This window comes from Lampris incognitus, chromosome 14 (assembly GCF_029633865.1).
Source record: "Lampris incognitus isolate fLamInc1 chromosome 14, fLamInc1.hap2, whole genome shotgun sequence".
Classification (NCBI taxonomy): domain Eukaryota; kingdom Metazoa; phylum Chordata; class Actinopteri; order Lampriformes; family Lampridae; genus Lampris; species Lampris incognitus.
In genome coordinates, this window is record NC_079224.1 from 43,091,242 (window position 1) to 43,116,011 (window position 24,770).

The window sequence follows — 24,770 nt, forward strand, 5'->3', positions numbered from 1 at the left end:
AAAAAATGGCTCGAAAGGTGGACAAAGAGAGAAGTGGGTTGGTGAACTGACTGGGCTCTGTAAATGATTATAGTTTGGGTTTTTGGTCCCGCAGTCGTTTAATGTGCTGGACCTCAACCCATGTCGCCTACGTCATATGTCACATATATAGGTCTGGCCATCTTTATGCCCCCCCATATGACGTAATCAATTCAGTGGCGGTTGATCACAAGGTGAGTCGTCATCCCCCCCCCCCCCTCGATTTTCCCTCAAGTGGGCAATCTTATCCAGAAAGGGCCAGTGTGGGTGAAGGTTTTTGGTCCAGCCAAGCAGTAACACACCTGTGTGGAGCTCCACTGGTTGATTATTGGGCTCAGGTGTGTAACTGCCCACACTGGCCCTTTCTGGATAAGATCACCCATCCCTGCCCGGGAAGCCACCCAATGAAGCATCTCGTTTTTTGTTGATTTAATCATCACGACAACCAGTTCTGGCTCCCTACACTCATACCAATATGTTATAAGATTTTTAAAAAAGGGGGGGGTTACCCCACTTTAAGGAGAGAACTTGGACGGTAAGCTATCGGCAAAGGCTAATTCCCATCAATGCAGAGAACGGAAATGGGAGGAGAGAACGGTCAACTGAGCATGCGCGAAATGCCTCCACACGCCCCGCGTAGCATCCGGGCGCTAGGATTCTAGGAAGACCCGCCCCTACTCTGCGTCTGATTGGCTAACTTTGACCCTAACCCTGACCTTAACCTACCCAAACAACGGAGGCGACGAGTACTTGCGCATGCTCAGTTGACCGTTCTCTGCATCGACGGGAGCTAGCCTCTACCGTAAGCTATCTGGACTGCACGCCTATGACTGAGTTCAACCAGCAGGGGCTCAGACGTCTTACAGGAAGTCGGGATATTATCCATCCGTCCATTTTATTTGCGCGGGAAATGTAGAGACTTTCTCCAGCACTTATCCCTTTCGTTGAAACAAATTCACATTTCCGTTTTCGCTCCGAAACAACGTATTTAAGCGTACCTTTACTTTCAATTCACAACACTTTATTTTTCCCCGTTTTACTTCGTCGAGTCCTCCAAGCCGGAAGTACAGTGACGGGGCCGGCCCTGGCGGAAGGAAGCGGCGGAGACATATTTGAAGTCCACGTTCTGTTGTAGGCGGAACGGTGGCGGCGCTGGCAGACCGCGGCAGCGCAGCGGTGTCTTGGTTTCCGGTCGTGATTTTCGGGGTATTTTCTTCTAACATATCGTTAAAATAGCGCTCTTAGCCTGACCCGAAGCGTCACGGCGAGTGGGGGGGACGATGCAGGATGACACGTGCTACCTCAAACGGTAAGGACGACTCCGCTTCACCGAGGTTTGTAATTAGCTGCGGTGATATATGAGACCTCGGAGATGAGTTCAGGAATAAACCTACAACGCGCTACATACACCACTGTGCATGTTACAGTGTAGCTCAGTAAACCACCCTCCACATTTGCCAGCGTTTAAACCCTAATCCCTATCAAACCGTCATAGGGGATTAGGCTAAGAAAGCTAATCAGCGCTGTGCTAACGGCTAATAGCTGGGCTCAGCCTGCGTTAGTCCACATCTGCAGCCTTGTTCCAGCCACAGCTGTGTGCAGAGCCAGATTCGGGGGGGGGGGGTCCTCTGAGGACATATTCGGTTTATAGTCAGTCACTGCCATCAGATCTGGACAGGGATGTTGTTGAATAGTTGCAGGTCCCTTGAATCATAAAGAACATTGTGACGTGTGGAGGATGTATCAGGGATAACATGAAACATACTATGTGCATACTTTGAACTTGAACTGTTTTTTTTTTTTGCACATTTCTGTTAAGTTTCGAGTAAGTTTCACCCACTTCCCTTCTCTCGTCCAGGTTTCTGCTAGGAGATGTGGGGGGGGGGGGGGGGTTCTTTTGTTTTGGCCCAGTTTCATGCGAATCAGCATCTCCTGTTTCGATATTACAAGGATACTTTAGTGCTGATTCGCTACATAATGCGGTTTTTCAAATATCACTATATTGTGTATATAGTGTGATATGATATTACGATTTTTTTATGTAACACTTTAGTATGGGGAACGTAGTCACCATTAGGTGCTTATTAGCATGCAAATTAGCAACATATTGGCTCTTAATTGGTCATTATTACGTACTCATTAATGCCTTATTCTGCATGGCCTTATTATACAACCAGTAAGCCATTAACTATGAGTTGTCCCTCTATAACCTCAGAATTATGGCTTATTAGTAGCACCATCTCAATATGCTTTGCTTAGTGTGGACTTTATAAGGTGGTAGTACCACAAGAAGAGTTATTCTCCCTTACTAACACTTAATGAATATGGTCTGTTCTTACATAACAACACACAAAACTACAAGTGTTCATAGTGTTAAATTACTCTAAATTAAGTTTTTGTTACTTAGAATATGTTCCCATACTAAAGTGACATCTTGATCATTACTAATTCACTAGTAATTAAGTTTTTTTACTTAGAATATGTTCCCCATACTAAAGTATTACCTGTTATTTTAATGCCTATGCGTTTCGAAAACTTTAAGCTTTTATGTTTCCCTGACTTAACATTCAGAAATGTAGAAATCTTTGCATCTAATCTCTTCATAGCATTTACTCATTATGCCTCAGTAACGCAGTTCAGGGGAAAAACATGCAGGCTCGCTGAACCCTTTTCCTCTCTCCAAAGCAAAGTGAAGACATGCGGATTGGACGTCCATCCCACGGAGAAGGCGCTGGTGGTGCAGTATGAGGTGGAAGCCTCCATACTTGGAGAGACAGGAGACCACATGCTGGGAGAACGTAAGGATGGACATAAGATGTGAGTACAGTCCTTTCCCGTCTTTTCCCTTGCTGCCTTCTTCTTCCTACTTCCTGTTTCAAGATTAATGGAAAGGGACCACACGAAAAAGTTAGGGCTGGACACTTATTAAATATTATTGTTTTATCGTCTTTCAGTGGTATTGGAATGAAATTCAGATATTGTGATGTACAATTTTGTGATCAAAATGAATGGTAATGAGAATCTATGACCTAACTCATACAAAATGTGGTCTGAAATATTGAACGGCCTATAATTATTCAATGTGATGAACCTCAGATGGATTCTTAATTAAGGTATTTTTGCACCTGTGAGCAGATATCTTGATATATATATATCGATATTATGTTTATTCCATATGATAACTGCAAAAATATTTCCCATATAGACCAGCTCTACTGTCAGTGTACTCTTTCTTCCTCATCCTCTCACACATTTTTTTCTGTACTTCCTTACTTTACCTTTCCCCCTTTCTCCTGTTCCGGTGCTCCAGTCCTCAGTTCTCTCGCTGTTCAGCGTTTTCCCTGCAGTTTTCCTTCTTTCCTGTTTTTTGTCTCTGTTTTGGAAGAGGCTGTAAAAGTTTAAGAATTGTCTTTTGCTTTTTAACTGTTTTCGCTGGAACAGCGTGTATGTCTTTGTTTCTGTCTGTACTGTTTCCAAGTGTAGCCCAGTTAAACTGGCTTTTTAATTGGTGCGAACAAGTGGATGAGTGTATGCGAACAAGCGGATGAGTGTAAACTCTTCTCTTCTCATCCCTCCTCTTATTTTCTCTTCTCTTAGTATCCGGGTGAAAAGCCTGTCCCCTAGTACAGATGTGGGGGCATTGGCCAGAAAAGTGGTGGAGGAGTGTAAACTCATCCCTCTGTCCTGTCTGCCCCAAGTAGAACAGCTTCTCTACTATCTCCAGAATAGGAAATCGCCTTCTGGAGAGGGCAAAGGTCAGTTACATCGTGGTCACTTTTTAGCTTCACCTCTTAAACCTGCTACTGGGAGTTTGGGATTTTTGTCAACTTTGTGCATCCTGTGGACAAAAGTGGTAGTATTTTGCAGAAGAACAACTTCCTTTTTCAAAAGAATAATTGCCTTTCATCGTGTAGCTCTCCATTCTTCCTCTGGTGTCTGATGCAGTTGGTTTGAAGAGAAGAGTGACAGATATAGTGGGGTTTTGGAAAAACAGCTGTTTGTAAGATATACAGCCATGAGGTAATGTATCTCTACTTGTGGCTATATATCCCAACTCTGTGCCATAAATTGTTTGGTCAGATAGCTTGGGGAATCCAAACCAAAGACAAGCATTTGGAATCATTATATAGAAATATCCAGTGAGTCAAGTAAATTCTTTATGAGACAGTACAAGCCTTTTTTTCATGCAATCATCAGCTGTCAAATATAGAAATATCTACTCTTCTTGCTGGTGGTCTCCTTTGATTGTCAGTCATATAGAGGTGTCAACATTAGATTGAGACGATCAACAAGTCAGTGAAGAACTCTTCATAACTTGGTATGATAAAGTTTTATCTTATCATATATCTTAGCTGGATTGAAATTCAAAATGTCGTCTTTCCATTTTTCTCAGACTGGGGCACCTAGGTGTCATAATTCTCTGACTAGTCTCACATTTCATATAGACACAGTCACCTAGAAGCTGTAGAGGTGTCTAAGATTTGTCTAGTCAGCTGTTTATAGAACTGTTAGCCATCAAAATTTATGATGTTCTTAGGTAGCCATCATTAGTCAGAATTAATACATAGTCAGGAATTGACCTTTTCCACAGAGAATAACATACGCCGGTCAGCCAAAACGTTAAAACCACCTGCTTAATATTGTGTAGGTCCCCCTCATGCTGCCAAAACAGCTCTGGCCCATCAAGGTATGGACTCCACAAAACGTCTTAAGGTGTCTTCCTTCTGGTATCTGGCACCAAGGATTCCATGACAAATGCTCACAAGACAAATACTCACAAGACCAATGCTCACAAGACCAATGCTCACAAGACAAATGCTCACAAGACAAATGCTCACAACACTAAAAGAGAAAGAGACAAATGCTCACAAATTGTTTTATAATCTATATTTACAGCGAAAAATTATAGTATACAGATATACAAATATGAAATATGTTTACCTATCGATTTAATTATGAAAATATGTACAAATACCTTCAAAACCCAATGCACTAGTAAAATATGTTTCCATGAATAAAGGTTAATTAAGATTATGTATTACCAAACAGTAATTGATAGTCTCATTATCATGATTATCTTTAAGATCACCATTTCATTTGTCAGGGAGATGTGATCCCTCTCACATGCTTAGGCCTATGTGATATGTCTTATGTGACATGCAACAGAATGTTCAGTCGACTTTTTGACAAATAAAGATGGTAAAACAATTTGTGAGCATTTGTCTCTTTTTCTATTAGTATTGTGAGCATTTGTCTCTTTTTCTATTAGTATTGTGAGCATTTGTCTTGTGAGCATTTGTCTGCACACCGGCACCAAGACGTTAGCAGCAGATCCTTTAAGTCCTGTAAGTTGCGAGGTGGGGCCTCTGTGGATCAGACTTGCTTTCCAGAACATCCCACAGATGCTTGATCGGATTGAGATCTGGGTAATTTGGAGGCCAAGTAACACCTTGAACTCTTGTTCGTGTTCCTCAAACTATTCCTGAACAATGTGTACAGTGTTGCAGGGTGCATTATCCTGCTGAAAGAGGCCACTGCCATCAAGGAATACCATTGCAAGGGGTGTAGCTGGTCATCATGAAGGTGTGTAGCTGGTCTGCAATGATGTTTAGGTAGGTGATACGTGTCAAAGTAACATCCACATGAATGCCAGGACCCAATGTTTCCCAGCAGAACATTGCCCAGAGCATCACACTGCCCCTGCCAGCTCGCCTTCTTCCCATAGTGCATCCTGGTGCCATCACTTCCCCAGGTAAATGACACACATGCACCCGGCCGTCCACATGATGTTAAAGAAAACATGATTCATCAGACCAGGCCACCTTCTTCCATTGCTCCATGGTCCAGTTCTGACGCTCACGTGCCCATTGTAGGTGCTTTTCAGCAGTGGACAGGGGTCATCATGGGCACTCTGACCGGTCTGCAGCTACGCAGCCCCATACACAGCAAGCTGTGATGCACTGTGTTCTGACACCTGTCTATCATAGCCAGCATTAACTTTTTCAGCAATTTAAGCTACAGTAGCTCTTCTGTGGGATCGGACCAGACGGACTAGTCTTTGCTCCCCATGCGTATCAGTGAGCCTTGGGCGCCCATGACTCTGTCGCCGGTTGTCCTTCCTTGGACCACTTTTGGTAGGTACCAACCACTGCATCCCGGGATCATCCCACTAGACCTACCGTTCTGGAGATGCTCTGATCCAGTCGTCTAGCCATCACAATTTGGCTCTTGTCAAAGTCGCTCAGGTCTTTATGCTTGCCCAGTTTTCCTGCTTCCAACACATCAGCTTCAAGAACTGACTGTTCACTTGCTGCCTAATATATCCCACCCCTTGACAGGTGCCATTGTAATGAAATAATCAATGTTATGGACTTACCTGTCAGTGGTTTTAATGTTTCGGCTGATCGTTGTAGTTGCTCAGCAATTAAAACTCACTCATGTATGACCTGTTTCCATTTTTCCTTGTCCTGAATTGACTTTCCTCTGTGGTTCCCGTGTGAGTTCCAGCAGTAGCACTTACAATTATATACCACAAAAATGGCAGAAAGAATATATTTGATGAATTATGTTTTGAGGTATAACAGTTTTAATAGAATTGTAGTCCTTAATCAGAAGGTGAACATTTCTTGTCCAATTCTTTGCTCCTCCATCCCTGGAAACACTGACAAGTCAACTTTTGCTCCTTTTTTTTTTTTTTTTTAAAGATGATAGTTTGAAGTGCAGTACAATGTAAACTTTGTTTTGTTGTTTGTGTTGCATTTCTGTCCATCGCCAGTGGAGAGGAAAGAGAGGAGAGCGGTGAAACCCAGAGAGCTTACCCCGTTTGAAGGAATGGAGGTATGACCACAAGTCCTCATATCATTTTGGCGTGAATTTTTATTTGGATGCAGATTTTGTTTCCATTTCAGCTGTAGTTCAGACAGTTTTCGGTGTGCGTTGAAGGTTTGTAGTTTTTATATCTATAGACATTTGGCTGTAGTTTTGTTTTCACTGGTTTTGTGTCACAGTTTTGATGTTCCAGCGGTCGTGTTTGGTATGAAGACTGTATTGTAATGCGACTTGTTCAGTGTTAGAAAAGCGCCATATGAGTTTAATTTAGTATTATTGTTATTATTATTTGCAGTATCTTTAATGTGTACAGGTGTATTTGGATGGATATAATTTGCCATCAGTAAGGTGACGATGTATTTTTAGGTAATATCGACTAGTGATCTTGGCATGGCAGTGGTAAAAATTCTATTTGTAAAGAATTGGGGGTTTTTTTCACAAATTTTTTTTCATTCTTTATTAATTGAAAAGCTTTTCAGTCCTAAATGTTAGTCCCTAATAATCTTTTTGTTTGTTTTTTTTTTGTGCGTGGTTGTCTGTTTGTGCTTGTAGTTAAACGAGGAGGCCAGTATAACCAGGGTGGACGAGTACGTGGAGCTGCTCTACGAAGGAATTCCAGAGAAGATCAGAGGCTCTGCTCTCATTCTGCAGCTGGCCCGAAACCCCGACAACCTGGAGGAACTGCTGCAGAACGGTTCGATTTCATATGAACCCCTTTATTACCGAGGCTTAGTCCCACTGTTTTAATGTCAACAGAAAACATGGCAGTACAAATACTTTGTTCCCTGCGGGTGGGCAGTTGAGGGTTCTATTAATCTGCTTTGTCGATCTGTTTGTTTTTTATTTTTGTTTATTTTTTTAATTCGACATTTCATTTAATCTCCAAAATTTGCATAAAAGTTTTATTTTTACTTTTTCTTCTATTAAAATGAAATGCGATAAATTGCCACGGAAACACGTTTCCCCCGAAAAGAATGTAACGAGAATGGAATTTAATCACATGAGCAGCTGTCAATCAATCATATCTGGTCCATCTTTCTGGTGGGTGTGGGTTATGGACAGATGACGTAGGACAGGTAAAACTATGTTCAAGTTCTATTTGCTTAAACAGATCTGATGGGAGCACATCCTAAACTGCAAGCTTTTTGTTTGCAGCATTTAACTATTTGCTTGAAATTTGTTCAAAAATTAGGTGGAAACATGAAACGGAGAACTCGATTTACTCCAACTATTAAATGGGCCTATGAAATGGCATGTAGAGCGCCGCAAACCTCCGTGATTTGACATTTATCTAGCTGAAACTGACAGGTCAGGTGGGCTTAAGTGACGGATGGGAGATTGATTTGACCGGCAGCCAATCATATCCAGGCATTTTTAGAAGCATGTGGACATCAATATGCGATGGGCTAGTTTCAGTGTGGCGGTAGACGATCTCTGTCTTCTCCCATTCTCACTTCCATTCATTAATTGGATGTTTTGTTAGCGTACGCCAGGCGCTCGGGAAGATGTTTTAAGTAGGGGGGCTGCCAACTAAAGCAAAGTATTGTGGCGAGCCGGTGAGGAAGAATGAGACGAGAGGCAGAGATCTCTTTTTAATCGCAACTCCCGTGCCCCCATACACCGCACGACCCCGGGAGTGCTCTTTTATCCACACCGCCCAGAACTGATAACAACGTAATGAGTCCCCCCCCCCCCCCCCGTCCCAAGTGGCGACATCGGTCCCCATCACGGCCCTACAGTCAGTTAGTCAGTAAACAGTCTCCTACAAAAACACAAGAATAACTACAACATGAACACCACATCATTAAAACACCATTTTAAATCTAACATTAACACTCCCACCAGCCACTGCGCTCCCCCAGCGCAGAACTGCCGACAGTCAGAGCGACCTCCTCCCCCGGTCAATACAGTATGACATCACTATTTTGTTTGTAAGGTGTGTGTGTGTGACAGATTTGGAATGGAGTGTTTACTCACTTTATTATTAGAAACGTACAAGCCACGCAGCCCGAGCCCGCTGTTTAAAATAAAGGCACGTTTTATTTTTTTGCATTTGTACATTAGGAAAAGTTAGGCATACTGTTGGGTCTAAGATGTTACACAGCCACCTGCCACTCCTGGGGGGCTGCACCCAATACTAGAGGGGGCTGCAGCCCCCCAGCCCCCCCCCTTCCCACGCTAATGGCATACACCCACAAGTTCAGAATGATGTAGTTGAAAAAATATTGTATTTGTCAAGAGAAAAATATTCTTATAAATGGAAGGAAAAAAAAATGATTTTTCTTGAACAGTGTTAATGGATGTAGATCAAGTGTCGATAAAAGAGCCAAGAGGAAATAAAATACGTTTTTTTCCCCATTTCACTGGACCTTTGTGTTGACGTCGGGGTTTGTGTCTACAGAGACCGTTCTAGGAGCTCTTGCCAGGGTTTTGAGGGAGGACTGGAAACAGAGTGTAGAGCTGGCCACTATCATCATCTACATCTTCTTCTGCTTCTCCAGGTGACAAAACAAACACACATTACCTTCTCAATGGTCTGCCGATCCACTCTAACATGTATCGAGTAAGAACAGCACGTATGACCGTGTCTCTTCTCCAGTTTCTCTCAGTTCCACGCCGTAGTGAGTCATTATAAGGTCGGAGCATTGTGCATGAGCATGGTGGAACATGAGCTGAAGAGGTACACCCTCTGGCAGGAAGAACTACACAAGAAGAGCAAGGCTTATATCCTTTTTCCTCTTCTCCCCAACCGTTTCACTTCTTTCCCCACAGCCTCCTCTCATGTTGTTTCTCTCTTTCCTCCCAATCGGTTCTTACCTTTAAAGCTAAAATTCACAATTTCTCTCCACTAATATGTCATTATTTTATCCATCTGGACCATGTGGTCAGATTATATAATCCTACCAGTCATCTTTACCATGGTTGGAGACTCTTTCTAGTCTCCATATACCACTGTTGAAATGTTTTGACTGGGTAAAAAAAAAGTGATGCCGATATGTCCGTGACAATCAATAGGACTGTACAACAGTGTTCCCTTACAGTGTGATGTAGTTTGTAATACATCAGACTGTGCGTGTTAGCTTTGGTCCCAGGATCCATTTTTACACGGGTGGGAACTGTTTACTGCTGAGCTGACGGCACACCAGCCACAATGGCTGCTGCACCTGGTTTGTAGTCCCAGAAAATCAGAGTCAACAGATCTATTTCTGTCTGCCCCCTACATCCACTATATCACAGCACTGTTGTACTGGAAGGCTGACTGTCTGTCCACCGACCACCTCATTGTCATCATGGTTCAGATGGGTAAAATAACCACGTGTTGATGGAGGAAGGTACAGATTGCAGCTTCAGTTCTTTGTTGACGTTTGTATGTTTCCTGACAAATCCATATCCATGCACAAGGGAAAGAAGGTGTGTGTGTGTGTTGTTTGGATGAGAGTGTGCATGTGTCCTTTTACATCGTAGTGTGTGTATGTGTGTGCCTTAACATTTGGCGGGTACGTGAGTCTGATCCTGAGAACGGTTCTCTGAGGAGGGAACAGGACAAAGCTCTCAGGAAGTACCGTGGCCTTCTGGGCAAACAAGAACAGCTGTTTCGAGGTAGGATGAGATTTCAGAGTGATGCTTTTCATCCTGACAGTAAAACTAGAGAGGTCTCTGTTATTACTCTGAAGTTATTACAGCTTCTCTCTGTGTGTATGTGTGTGTGTGTGTGTGTGTCTCTCTCTCTCTCTCTCTCTCTCTCTCTCTCTCTCTCTCTCTCTCTCTCTCTCTCTCTCTCTCTCTCTCTCTCTCTCTCTCTCAGTGTCTCTCTACCTCTTGTTGAATCTTGCCGAGGACACGCGGACAGAGTTGAAGATGAGGAACAAGAATATCGTCAGCCTGCTGGTCAAAGTTCTGGAGCGGGACGATGAGGAGCTGCTGGTCTTGGTCGTGTCCTTCCTGAAGAAGCTGTCCATCTTCCTCGAGAACAAGAACGATATGGTGAGAGACAAAGAGAATGGAAGTATGGAGCAGAGAAAAAACAATGTCTCAACAAAAGAAGAGAGCAGGCTTTATGGTAAAAAAAAAATAACGTGCTTGCTCTGACTTCTTTTTTTTCTTCATCAAGAAAGTTTAAGCCTCCATCTGTGGTGTTTCCTCATTAAAAGAACAACAACCCTAATTTGGAGTAATGGGGAGTTTCCACAGCCAAAACTCTAGTGTAAGCATCTTAAACATGTTGACGCCGTAAGATCGTCCCACCCTGTCAACAACACTGGTAGTGAGTTAATACCCTTTTAGATCACTGGTAGTCTGCCAAAGCTCAGGTCACACCACGAAACCAATCCCCCCCCTTTTTTTTTTCTCCCCAATCGTATTTGGCCAATTACCCCATTCTTCCGAGCCGTCCCGTTCGCTGCTCCACCCCCCTCTGCCCATCCCAGGAGGGCTGCAGACTACCACATGCCTCCTCCGATACATGTGGAGTCTCCAGCCACTTCTTTTCACCTGACAGTGAGGAGTTTCACCAGGGGGACGTAGCGCGTGGGAGGATCATGTCGTCCCCCCGGAACAGGCGCCCCGACCAACCAGAGGAGGCACTAGTGCAGGACACATGGCCCCAATTGTGTCTGTAGGGACACCTGACCAAGCCGGAGGTAACACGGGGATTCAAACCGACGATCTGCGTGTTGATAGGCGACAAAATGGACCTACGCTACCCGGACGCCCCCACTAAACCAAATTTAACCTCATAAGGGAAGTTTAGATGGAATGAATGCTCTTGAGTAAATTCTTGTCTTGCCATCAGAAATGTGCATAAAAAAGACAAAATAAAGATAAAACATCACACAACATACAGATAAGTGTGTGTGTATGTGTGTGGAATCAAAAAAATCCTTGTGTACAGAAAAGTAGAGTTTAATGAGTCCGAGTCCGATGCTGCCGTACAGTGACAATTCATACAATTATACATATTACATGTTTTTCCTCTGTGTGTGCTTTATTTATTTTTGCAAACATAAAACCTTGGCCTTGGTTATTGTTCATTTAAATTACATGTACTATTTGATATGAATTTATAATGGGATAAAAATACATACAGTCCTTAACCCTTTAGAAGGTGGGAAATTTCTAGACTTGGGTCATTTCACACCTCGGGAGTCTGGTTAGGACAGTCCAGATGAAATCAAACATCGCCATTTTCTTGTCTCGTCTCAGCTTGATTCACAGCCATCTTGTCTTTAGGTCCAAAGACTCAAATTTTAAATCATGTCACACTACAGGATGATCTGTCCCCTAGCTGTCAATGTCACCATCAGACTTACGATCTTATGAAAATCATCTAATGTGGTTCAGCTTCTAATTGGCAAGACAAATATACACCTTAAAATGTTGTCTTTATTCTATTGAGATAGCGTTTATGCATGAATTCATGATGAATTCGTTCTCTTCATTTCCTGCTAACCATATCAGGCCTTCAGACCAGATTTCCTTTTCCAGCACATTTCAAATGAACATGATGGCGGTCATGACCCCCTGAATATGAAGCTGAAAAACAATCAAAGGAAATATTTGAAAAAAGTGAGAGAGGGAGAAAGAGAGTTTGGATAAACTTTGTCGAGTAGGGCATCCAGGTGGTGTGGCGGTCTATTCCGTTGCCTACCAACACGGAGCTCGCCGGTTCGAATCCCCATGTTACCTCCGGCTTGGTTGGGTATCCCTACAGACACAATTGGCTGTGTCTGCGGGTGGGAAGCCGGACGTGGGTATGTGTCCTGGTCGTTGCACTAGCGCCTCCTCTGGTTGGTCAGGGCGCCTGTTGGGGGGGGGGGTCTGGGGGGAATAGTGTGATCCTCCCACCCGCTACATCCCCCTGGTGAAACTCCTCACTGTCAGGTGAAAAGAAGCGGCTGCTGACGCCACATGTATCAGAGGAGACATGTTGTAGTCTGGATCGGCGGAGGGGGTGGAGCAGCGACCGAGACGGCTCGGAAGAGTGGGGTAATTGGCCGGATACAACTGGGGAGAAAAAAAGGGGGGGGACTATGTAAACTAAAAATACAGAAGATACACACAGGAAGGAAAGAAAATTATGGTTGTATTGATTCTACACAGTTGACATCAGCAGAAACGACAGGAAGTTGAACTGATGGATGGACTGATGGATGGATGGATGGATGCGAAGTTAGAACAAATGGCACAGGAGCAGAATCATCATTATTCGGTGGGCGGCCATTCTCATGTCTGTGGGGTGTTGGCTGTGTGATTGGCAGGCTGAGGTGGATACTGTTGAGCGATTGGCCCGTCTGGTTCCTTGTGACCACGACGACCTTCTGAATCTGACGCTGCGCCTGCTGCTCAACCTCTCCTTTGACTCCGGACTCAGAGCCAAGATGGTGGAGGTTGGACTGCTGCCCAAACTGACTGCCTTACTAGGTAATGTAAAAAGACAGACTGGACGCTAGGCCAGTGTGGTTGGACGATGTAAAGTTGTCTGAAGTTTCACAGGAAGTGATGGCGGAAGTAGGATTACTGTCTAAACCTGTTAAGTCAGCAAGTACAATGCTAGTATAAACAAATATGCCTCATTAGAAACTTGGATGCTGGCACCCTCCAAGAGACCACAGCCCTAAACATAAAGAAATGCCATTCACTGTTGTCAAAATTATGTACAAGCTTACCAACACGGGGATCGCCTGTTTGAATCCCCGTGTTACCTCCAGCTTGGTCGGGCATCCCTACAGACACAATTGGCCGTGTCTGCGGGTGGGAAACCGGATGTGGGTATGTGTCCTGGTCACTGCACTAGCGCCTCCTCTGGATGGTCGGGGCACCTGTTCGGGGGGGGAGGGGGAACTGGGGGGAATGGCGTGATGCTCCCACGCGCTACGTCCCCCTGGCGAAACTCCTCACTGTCAGGTGAAAGGAAGCAGCCGGCGACTCCACATGTACTGCAGGAGGCATGTGGTAGTCTGGACCGGCAGAGGGGGCGGAACAATGACCGGGACGACTCAGGAGGGTGGGGTCATTGGCCAAGTACAATTGACAATTGGGGAGAAAAAGAGTGTGGGGGGGGGGGGGAGTTATCTGCAAGCTGAGTTTGACTGATGATGTTCAAGGCATTTTGTTCATTTATTTTTGTCGTCATCCAGGTGATGCGAACAACCGACAGGTGGTCATCTGCACCCTGTACCACATCAGTGTTGATGAGCGCTTCAGGGTCATGCTGGCCTACACTGACTGTATACCTCAGGTAACACCACTGACACCAGGATTAACACATAGAATACGAGCAGCGGCATTTACATTTATTTGATCAGATGTTTAAATGACTTGAATAATTTTATGTTAGAATTGCTATAGGAAGCACTAAAAGTGTGTGTGTGTGTGTGTGTGTGTGTGTGTGTGTGTGTGTGTGTGTGTGTTTGTAGCTGATGCAAATGCTTTATGAGCACGGTGAGGAAAAGATAAACCCAGAGCTCATCTCCCTCTGCATCAATCTGGCTGCCAATAAGAGGAACGCCCAGCTCATGTGTGAAGGTAAGGGTGTGTGTGTGTGTGTGTGTGTCTGTGTGTGTGTGTGTGCTTCTAGCTCTGTGAGGACCAATTTGAGTTTTTAACCATCAGAATGAGGACATCGTTGCAACGTGAGGGCATTTTGGCTGGTCCTCACTTCTTTAATGGTCTGTTTTAGGGTTAGGATTTGGGTTAGAAGTGTGTGTGTGTATGTGTGTGTGTGTGTGTGTGTGTGTGAATGCATGACTACTACATCTGTGCCCATGCATGTGTTTGAACATGGGTGTTTTCATGGCCTAAAAATTAAACTGCTCTGGGACATCCCGGTGGCGTAGCGGTCTATTCCGTTGCCTACCAACATGGGGCTCACTAGTTCGAATCCCCGCGTTACCTCCGGCTTGGTTGGGCGTCCCTACGGACACAATTGGCCGTGTCTGTTGGTGGGAAGCTGGATGTGGGTATGTGTCCTGGTCACTGCACTAGCGCCTCCTCTGGTCGGTTGGGGCGCCTGTCCGGGGGGGGGGGACTGGGGGGAATAGTGTGATCCTCCCACACGCTACGTCCCCTCGGTGAAACTCCTCACTGTCAGGTGATAAGAAGCGGCTAGCGACTCCACATGTATGGGAGGAGGCATGTGGTGGTCTGCAGCCCTCCCCGGATTGGCAGAGGGGGTGGAGCAGCGGCTCGGAAGAGTGGGGTAATTGGCCGGATACAACTGGAGAGAAAAAGGAGGAAAACAGTCCAAAAAAGTAAAACATGGGTGTTTTAATGGCGTAAAAACTAAACCGCTCTAAAGCGTCAAACATGGTATGGAGAGTAACTCTGGATGAGCTGCGTTGACAGTAAACTGGCAACCGATGTTCTGGATTCATAGGTTTTGTTTGTTTAAAACTGAATCGGTTGTATTTCAGAGTTGCAAACCTCAAAATGGTGATTCCCCCCTGAGCACGGTTGCTGTGGCCACAGCTGGGTGTCCCATTCGCTTATTCACTCTCAGTTTAGTATCTCCAAGATTTAGTTTGAGAAAAAGCTCAAGAACGACTTCATTGTTGTTGTTTTTTTGCTGGGCGAGTGTAGATTCCCAAATCTAGACCGAATTGTGCAACTGTAAGAAAACTTTTGAATATATTGTCCAATGCATTTTAAGTCTTTCTGCTGCTGTGTCTGATTTATCTTTGCCTCGTTCTCTGTCTTCAGGTAACGGGCTGAAGATGTTAATGAAAAGAGCTCTGAAGCTGAAGGATTGTCTGCTGATGAAGATGATCAGAAACATCTCCCAGCATGATGGACCCACTAAACAGCTTTTTGTAGTTAGTAACCAGAAACTGGTCTCCCCCCTCATCGACAATTCAGTTAGCAAGTTAAATTACTGATTTTACAAACTCAGAATACACTGGTATCACTGTTGGCACTAGTTCCAGGTACTGCATGAAGAAGAGGATGATGATAATAATAGTAATAATGAAATTTTCTCTTGAAAGAGCAAAATCATATGAACTAAATGAGTCTATTTTCTAGTGTAATTTTAGGAGTTGAGGATATAGCGCTGAAAAGGAAATACTTTTTAATTTTATTTCTTTCCTTCCTTCCTTCCTTCTCTCTCTCTCTCTCCATTCTTCCCTCAGGACTACGTTGGTGACTTGGCAGCGCAGATCAGTGCAGAGGAAGAGGAGGAGTTTGTTCTGGAATGTCTGGGAACACTGGCCAACCTCACCATCCCGGACCTGGACTGGGAGTTGGTACTTAAAGAATACAACTTGGTACCTTACCTCAAGGACAGGCTTAAACCAGGCAGGTGGAGGAGACTACTTTCTTATGACGGATGACTTATTGGCTATCATGTGCCGTTATGTCGGTGTTGAGGTGCCTGTGAAATGCCAGGTTGACGCACGTCAGCCATCCAGACCATCTAAAACTGTGCTGCCTGCTGGAGCTCGCGTGCTACTTACATCCAGCGAGACGGCCTTGGGCTGTGAAACGACATTTACAGAGTTAATGAGATTCAGTTGCGTTGTGAAACGTCTGCTGCGTTCACAGTAATGACTGAGTTAAATGTTGAGTGTTAAAGCAGATAACGTTTTATTCTTACGAAGAAACTTTGCTTCCAGGTGTTACTACACAGCCAGAGTTGGATTTTATTTTATGTTTTTCGAACTAAACCTCTCCAGAGTAGGTAGCCTCGTGACGGGGAACCTTGTGGCTAAATACCCCATGTGTTTGCCCCTCTTTGGCTATCAACAAGTCAATAATCTGCCATATACTTACTTTCCTTATGAAAAATGTGATTAATAAAATTTGAACCACATACGGGTGGCGTGGCGGTCTGTTGCGTTGCCTACCAACATGGGGATCGCCAGTTCAAATCCCCGTGTTACCTCCGGCTTGGTCGGGCGTCCCCACAGACACAATTAGCCGTGTCTGCAGGTGGGAAGCCGAATGTGGGTGTGTGTCCTGGTCGCTGCACTAGCGCCTCCTCTGGTCGGTCGGGGCGCCTGTTTGAGGGGGGGAATAGCGTGATCCTCCCGCGCGCTACATCCCCCTGGTGAAACTCCTCACTGTCAGGGGAAAAGAAGCAGCTGGCGACTCCACATGTATGGGAGGAGGCATGTGGTAGTCTGCAGCCCTCCCCGGATCAGCAGAGGGGGCGGAGCAGAGACCGGGACGGCTCAGAAGAGTGGGGTAATTGGCCAGGTACAATTGGGGAGAAAGGGGGGGGCATTGCGGCATAAATAAATAAAAATTTTGCCCTCCACTCGATGAGGTTAACGGTTAACTTTTCGAAGGGTTTTTTTTTTTTAAATCTGATCTTTAATTTAGTTTCAGGTGTATATACCTGAAGTTGAAAAGTCATGGAAAAGAAATGATTCTTACGAGATGTTTTGGTAAATGCAGCTCTTCTTCGATTTGTTCTTAAATTTCAACTGGAGGTAAAAGTGGACCTCCAGGAAGAACTTTCTCCTTAAGAATGGTTTGTGAATGTGGTTGGAATACTGGAACCTTCTGGAAATGTTCTGCTGTGCTTCATCTACACGACTGTGTGCGTGAACTGCAGGAGAATGAAGAGAAGGAAAAACGGTCGCATAAAAACCTGTTCAGTCAAGATCATCAGCTCAGTCGCTGAACAGTATCAAGCCGTCATTGGACTAAAATTCCAGGAGAAAAAATGAGGATATTGATTTGTGCCTGTAATGCCGCCTGTCGGGTCTTTTTATTGATAATCCCAGTTTGAGTGGTAAATGGGACCTCGTGTGTGAATATTTAACTGTGGTATCAGCCAGGTAGCTAAACAGTTAAATATCTATAGGTCCCATTTTAAGAACCCTAAAACCAATATGAATTAGCACAGTCAACTTACCAGTACGTTACGTTTCAGTGATTGTGGTCATGTTAGTGTACTTTATCACTGATGAGCCGTGTGTGTGTGTGTGTGTGTGTGTGTGTGTGTATATGTGTGTGTGTGTGTGTCTCTCTCTCAGGTTCAGCAGAGGACGACCTCATCCTGGAGGTGGTGATCATGATTGGAACCGTGTCCATGGATGACGCCTGTGCTGCCATGTTGGCCAAATCCGGCATCATTCCCGCCATTATAGAGCTGCTAAATGGTAACAGTACCCCGTTCTTTAAGGTGCCCTCATCAATACCACATGGTGCAGTGATGTCAGTGATGTGAGCTCGATGTCCCTGCCCCGAGTCTGGCTAAATGAAGACGTGACCATTATTACCATTAGCAGAGGAAATCTGCAGTGATGCTTTCATTTTGGACGGTTTTGGAGTCGGCTGAGTTAAATCCTTTCTGTAATGAAATGTGCTGACAAATGTGGATCCTTCATGTTGCGCTGTTAGAGTTTATAAATCCCAAGAACCTTGTTTAGCCAAAGTGACACCACGTCCTGTCTTACTGGAGTCCTCCTCCTCTGTTCTTGGTGTGTAGCCCAACAGGAGGACGATGAGTTTGTGTGCCAGATCGTCTACGTCTTCTACCAGATGGTCTTTCACCAGGCCACGCGAGACGTCATCATCAAAGATACCCGTATCCTACACACTCTGCACTCCGGTTACCCATAATTCACCCCCGTTCGTCACAACTCATCCGGGCAGTGGTCCAGGCATAGGTATCTGAAGTACCCGTTTGTTTCTTTAGCATCATCAAGGCAAACGAAGTCTTCCTCTACACATACAGAGCCCTCCCACCAGTTTAGCCCACCTAACAGCTTAATGATGTCATCTTTTTTATAGGTATGGGTTGTTCCATAACTTCCATACAACTGCATATTAATTCCTGCCCTGTCATAGACACACACACACACGTAGATCTCCGCACACTGGAATTTGAAAATGACTTGAAACCGGATGTGCTTCATAACCTTATCTATCTGAGCTGTCTGACATCAACATCTGCTTAGAAATGACTGGCTTACATGTTGGGGGATGCATTTTTTTTGATCAGATAATATAAGACCCAAGGTTGGACTACCGTGGGGCTCAAACCCAGGACCTTCTTGCCTTTGAGGTGACCGCGCTAACCACAGCGCCACCGTGCTGCCGGACAATAATAATAATGATAATAACCTTGGGGGTCGTTCAGGGTCATCCTCTGTGTGGAGTTTGCAGTGTTCTCCCCGTGTCTGTATGGGTTTTCTCCACAGTCCAAAGATGTAGGTCAGCTGAATCAGCTGTACTAAATTGTCCCTAGGTGTGTGTGTGTGTGTGTGTGTGTGTGTGTGTGTGTGTGTGTGTGTGTGTGTGTGTGTGTGTGTGTGTGTGTGTGTGCGCGTGTGCCCGCCCTGTGATGGACTGGCAGGGTGTCTCCCCGCCTGCCGCCCAATGGCTGCTGGGACAGGCTCCAGCATCCGGCAACCCTGCTCAGGATAAGCTACTTGGATAATGGATGGATGGATAATGCAAAAGGCTCATCAAAACCATTTCCAGTTACAATTAGGTTTTTTGTCAATAAGAACAACACCCTCTCAAAATGTTTTTGACCTCTGCAACCTTCTAAAACCAGGACAGGCTGGTGGTTTTTAATAGGATTAATGGGGGAGATTCCCAGAATTCCCATTTACAACCACTGCACTATTACCCTAACCGCCCCCTCTCTCAGAAGCCCCCGCCTACCTGATAGACCTGATGCATGACAAGAACGCTGAGATCAGGAAGGTCTGTGACAACACGCTGGACATTATCGCTGTGAGTAACACCCCTGCTGGACACACACATCCATGGAGGCTCGACAGAAACACACTGACCAAAACACACACACAACACATACTGATGGACACTATCGCATAAAAACATACTCTGGGGGGCGTCTGGGTGGCGTGGTGGTCTATTCTGTTGCCTATCAACACGTGGATCGCCAGTTCGAATCCCTGTGTTACCTCCGTCTTGGTCGGCGTCCCTACAGACACAATTGACCATGTCTGTGGGTGGGAAGCTGGATGTGGGTGGGTCCTGATCGCTGCACTAGTGCCTCCTCTGGTCGGTCGGGGCACCTGTTCGGGGGGGGGGGGGACTGAGGGGAATAGTGTGATCCTCCCACGCGTTGTGTCCCCCTGGTGAAACTCCTCACTGTCAGGTGAAAAGAAGCGGCTGGCGACTCCACATGTATGGGAGGAGGTGTGTGGTAGACTGCAGCCCTCCCTGGATTGGCAGAGGGGGTGGAGCAGAGACCGGGACGGCTCGGAAGAGTGGGGTAATTGGCCGGATACAATTGGGGAGAAAAGGGGGGGTGGAGTCCTCCCCAAAAAAATGTGTGTGTGTATGTGTATATATATGTGTGTGTGTGTGTGTGTGTGTGTATATGACAGAGCATATATATATATATATAGCGTTTTTTTCCCCGAAACCGTCAATGGTGTTGAGTGCTCGACTAATGAGGAACGGAATATATCAACATGGATACAGGAAAAAATTAAAATCTTTTTTCCTGTATCTGTGTTGAGATATATATATACATACATATATATACATACACACACACACACATATATATATATATATACATATACATACATACATACATACACACATATATATGTATATACATATATACACATTATATATATACATACAAATACACATACACACACACATATATATATATATATATACATGCTCTGTCATTGCTGAGTAACATATGTATGTTAGGGTGGAAGTGTTTGGTCGCATCCTGCACATCATCAAAGCTCTGATGTCAGTTACCATAACACACTATCCTTCAAGTCTTGTATGAATTGTGTGACATCTTACCCTTATTGTTCAAACGTTAGTAGTCGTTTAAATTGTGCATTTTGGTAAATGCTGGTTGTTCACTGATACAAAGTTTCACTACAAACGTTTAAAAGGTTGCATGTAGCTCGCTAACTAGAAAAGTCTCTCAGCTTTTTTTGAGAGAATGAATGTACATGTTTTATCTGCGCAAGCAAAACTGCAGTAATATACTGTAAACACCTGTATGTGCATGGTACCTGCATTTTGGTGCAAGTTAGCATAATTACACACACGGTTGCGTGACCTTGCTCACTGGCAATATTTGGCATAGTTGGTACTGGAGTTCAAACCAGCAGTCCTCAGTCTTTGAGACTGGACTAACCAAGACGTCAAATGGACACCTAGAAGGATGGAAAATGTTTCACAAACCCTCGTACTTATTGTTTCTGCCTGTCATTTACTGGTTGTTCAATCACTTTCCTTTCCTGCACACGGCCCTCACTCTCTTTCTTGTGTTTCTTTTGTCTCCTGCAGGAGTACGATGAGGAGTGGGGGAGGAAGATTCAGTCGGAGAAATTTCGTTTCCACAACAATCAGTGGTTGGAGATGGTGGAGAGCCGACAAGCAGAGGATGCTGAACCATATCTTTATGACAATGACAGGACCGATCTGTACTACAGCGCTGGTATACACACACACACACACACGTGAAAAAACCCACTAGTTAACGCAGGAAGACGGCACATTCATACACATTACACAGTGTAGCTATGATGCACAAAGTAACATGCTTCACTGTGATTTGAAGGGTTACCACGGTGTAATTTGATGCATCAAACGAACACCATCGGTATTGTCAAGGTAACCAAGAAATCAAGATCTGACTGAGAAACGTGTGTGTGTGTGTGTGCGTGCGTTTTATATCTCTAGATGGTATAACTCCAGCGGACGGTTCAGTCAGTCCAGATTTCTACAGAGACCTGCAGCCTCAGAATGGAGACTCTCATCTTGCCGGGTGAGTTGAAAGCAGCATCCAGAAAACAGGGGTTAACTTCACTGGGAATAAGCAATGCAGGGTTTTCAGTCAGCCAGTTATCCTCAGCCTGTGTCCGCAGGCCAAATGCAGTATGATTTGGGGGAAAAGATCAAGGAAAAGGGGCGTCTGGGTAGCTTAGCGGTCTATTCCGTTGCCTACCAACACGGGGATCGCCGGTTCGAATCCCCGTGTTACCTCTGGCTTGGCTGGGCGTTCCTACAGGCTGTGTCTATGGGTGGGAAGCCAGATGTGGGTATGTGTTCTGGTCGCCACACTAGCACCCCCTCTGGTCGGTCGGGGCGCCTGTTCAGGGGGGAGGGGGAGCCGGGGGGAATAGCGTGATCCTCCCACGTGCTACATCCCCCCCTGGTGAAACTCTGCACTGTCAGGTGAAAAGAAGCGGCTGGCGACCCCACATGTATGGGAGGAGGCATGTGGTAGTCCACAGCCCTGCCGGGATCGGCAGAGGGGGTGGAGCAGCGACTGGGACGGCTCGGAAGAGTCGGGTAATTGGCCAAATACAAGACACAGTTGTGCCCTTTTCTGTGCCCGATCCTCTTCTTTGGTTTGGATGTCTCTTTGTTTTGGCACACGGGCCAATTTTGCAGAAATTAAGGGGGAACTAATCTTCAAGTGTGGGGGGGCACGGCAGTAAATTCAATAGATGGATTATTGGTGACCGAAGTAAAAATGTAATGTTAGAATACTTTCAATCAACGATTTTGTAGCAATGATCCAACATGAACTCGACATTTTGGAGCAGATTTGAGACAGGATTTGATTACCTTGCTATTGAGTAGTAGCGTGAAGAAATGAGAAGACGAAGGCCCCGTCCTCTGTCAGTGCCTTGCTCTAAACAGACTCGTTTACTGTGGACACGGCCTATATAGAGTAATATATATAGAGTAATACTTTCTGTTCCAGTGTGAGAAAGCTTGGCTTCTGTTTTGCACCATGCTTTCACCCGCCTACCTCTGAGAAACGCCTTCTCCAACACGTAACTGAAATACTGTTTAGATAGAGTAGTGGTGAAGCTGTTGAACCACTGACATTTAAAGTGGAATTAAAGCCTAAATCACAGGATCTGAGCCTCCGACACCTCCTACCTTCAAAATGATGCTCAAGTATGCTCACGGCTCAGCGTTTTCGGTTTTTATTTTTCAGAGTCATCCAGCATGCCGAATTTCGCCACAAGAGGACACTGTTACATAACCTCACACAAACAGGAACAACTTTTGGATCCGTGGAAACATAAAATCCGGGTGAAAATCGGTTTAAAATCTGGGTATTTTTCGGTGAAAATCGGTAAAAACCGAAAATGCTGAGCCTCGAGTACGCTTGATGAACACTTCATGCACCCTTTCACTGGGAAGTAGTGTCGAGCCAAGTACCCATCCCAAAGTGCTTTTATGCTGTCAGATCTTTGTTTTCAGGAATCGGTAATTTCCTTTGTAAATTACATTATAGCTGCCGGTATATTTATCGTCGTATAACATCATATTTCAGTTTTTTAAATTATATCACAACATTAGTCTTTGCCAGAAGATGTAAATGTAGCATGAAGGCTTTTCATGTTTGCAGCCTAACGCTGTCTTGTCACCAGTATTCATCATAAATGGGGTTTTTGACTTCTCTTCAACAAGCAAACATTTGACTTCCTCACGCTCCATATGGAAATTTTCATCTTTTTTTTTTTTCATTTTCCCCCTTGTTCTCCCCAATTACCCTGTTTTCCAAGCCGTCCCGGTCACTGTGTCGCCCCCTCTGCTGATCCGGGGAGGGCTGCAGACTACCACATGCCTCCTCCGATACTTGTGGCGTCAGCAGCCGCTTCTTTTCACCTGACAGGAGTTTCACCAGGGGGACGTAGCGCGTGGGAGGGTCACTCTATTCCCCCCTAGTTCCCCCTCCCCCCAACAGGTGCCCCGACCGAACAGAGGAGGCGCTAGTGCAGCGACCAGGATGCATAACCCAAGTCCGGCTTCCCACGGGCAGACACAGCCGATTGTGTCTGTAGGGATGCCCGACCAAGCCGGAGGTAACATGGGGATCCGAATCGCCGATCCCCGTGTTGGTAGGCAACGGAATTGACCACAACGCCACCCGGACGCTGAGAAATGTTCATCTTCGTCACCAGTGCAAAACATCCGACAACTGATGGATACATGTCACTTTTCATTTCACTCCCACAGCCTGTTTACGGCTGTGATGTAGCAGTAACATTACTTCCTAACGGTGACTTGAATATGCACTTATCACCCGCAACCACTCAGCACAGTCAAGTACTTAGGACAAATTGCAGAAATAAGTATTCACTAAATACCAAAACAGCAAGTGTGGGAACTGATATAAGGTCTTCACTTTATATACCTACACATAAGGACAACAGCGTGTTTTAAAGCGAGTCCGGCTCTCATTCAGCCGCTTTTGTTTTTCCAGGGATGGCAGCGACGCCTTTGACCAGACCAGCTCCTCTCCTGGCCGACCAGCCACGGCCTACGGCTTCAGACCTGATGAGCAGCCCTACTATCAGTATACGTAGACACACACAAACAGCACCTCAACATGTACAGTACAAATAACAACCAGTATTTTGCTATGGTAAGAATGTGTAGTGAGAACTAGCGCCTGTCAAAGAATTCTTTACCATTACTTGAAAGGCTCCAATAGTTCCTAGTAGGGATCCAAAATGTGATGGTATCAGGGAGCACGAGCATTTCAGCCAGAAAATTGGGTCTATTCTAATGTTATTTAGCATCAGTATTCAGTTTGAAGAGGTGAAAACCAAATCATGCAAGACTTGAAACAGCGTTAAGATTTATCATGGAGGAAAAAAATGGCCATGCAGCCATCTTTGCCCTGGAAAACTGGCGAAGGAAAGCTTAATCCAAGGCTTAATTTACACCTGTCATTCAAGCTTCTATTTTTTTTTGTTGGCGATAATAATCGTTATCGCTAAATATTGAAGAAAATTCAGATAATATGGCAAGACAGTATATGTTAGCCAGTAAATCTCAGGTTTGACAAATGCTTGAGAATCGTAACCATTCACAACTTGATAGCGTCATCCAAGCGGTGCCGTGTCGGGGCTGTCGGGTTTATGAACCAAACGGAAAACTTTCACGAAGAAAAAAAGATTGTTACAGAAAACCAAACAAATTTCCATCTTAGTTAACCT

General features: G+C 45.0%; 1 protein-coding gene across 2 annotated transcripts; it reads left to right on the plus strand.

Moving 5' to 3' along the window:
• The first annotated feature begins 1,258 nt into the window (after positions 1 to 1,258).
• LOC130123953 (kinesin-associated protein 3-like) lies at positions 1,259 to 24,503 on the plus strand. Of its 2 annotated transcripts, none has more exons than XM_056293289.1 (20): positions 1,259 to 1,327; positions 2,704 to 2,835; positions 3,616 to 3,773; positions 6,794 to 6,855; positions 7,399 to 7,540; positions 9,248 to 9,347; positions 9,446 to 9,570; positions 10,348 to 10,446; positions 10,652 to 10,830; positions 13,104 to 13,266; positions 13,983 to 14,083; positions 14,262 to 14,370; positions 15,544 to 15,656; positions 15,972 to 16,137; positions 17,823 to 17,948; positions 18,278 to 18,376; positions 19,448 to 19,533; positions 21,091 to 21,241; positions 21,487 to 21,571; positions 24,032 to 24,503. In XM_056293289.1, exons 1-20 carry the CDS (start codon positions 1,299 to 1,301, stop codon positions 24,132 to 24,134), a joined length of 2,328 nt encoding a protein of 775 aa, XP_056149264.1. In that variant the 5' UTR covers positions 1,259 to 1,298; the 3' UTR covers positions 24,135 to 24,503. The 2 variants fall into 2 exon arrangements, with proteins under 2 accessions (XP_056149264.1, XP_056149265.1); XM_056293290.1 differs by having other exon boundaries at positions 3,616 to 3,767; positions 24,062 to 24,503.
• Positions 24,504 to 24,770: the final 267 nt, after the last annotated feature.

Coding starts and splice junctions, on each gene's coding strand:
- LOC130123953 (XM_056293289.1), top strand. CDS start 1,299: ATGCAGGATGACACGTGCTACCTCAAACG. Junction 7,541..9,247: donor GGAGGAACTGCTGCAGAACG/GTTCGATTTCAT, acceptor TTGTGTCTACAG/AGACCGTTCTAGGAGCTCTT. Junction 9,571..10,347: donor ACACAAGAAGAGCAAGGCTT/ATATCCTTTTTC, acceptor TTTGGCGGGTAC/GTGAGTCTGATCCTGAGAAC.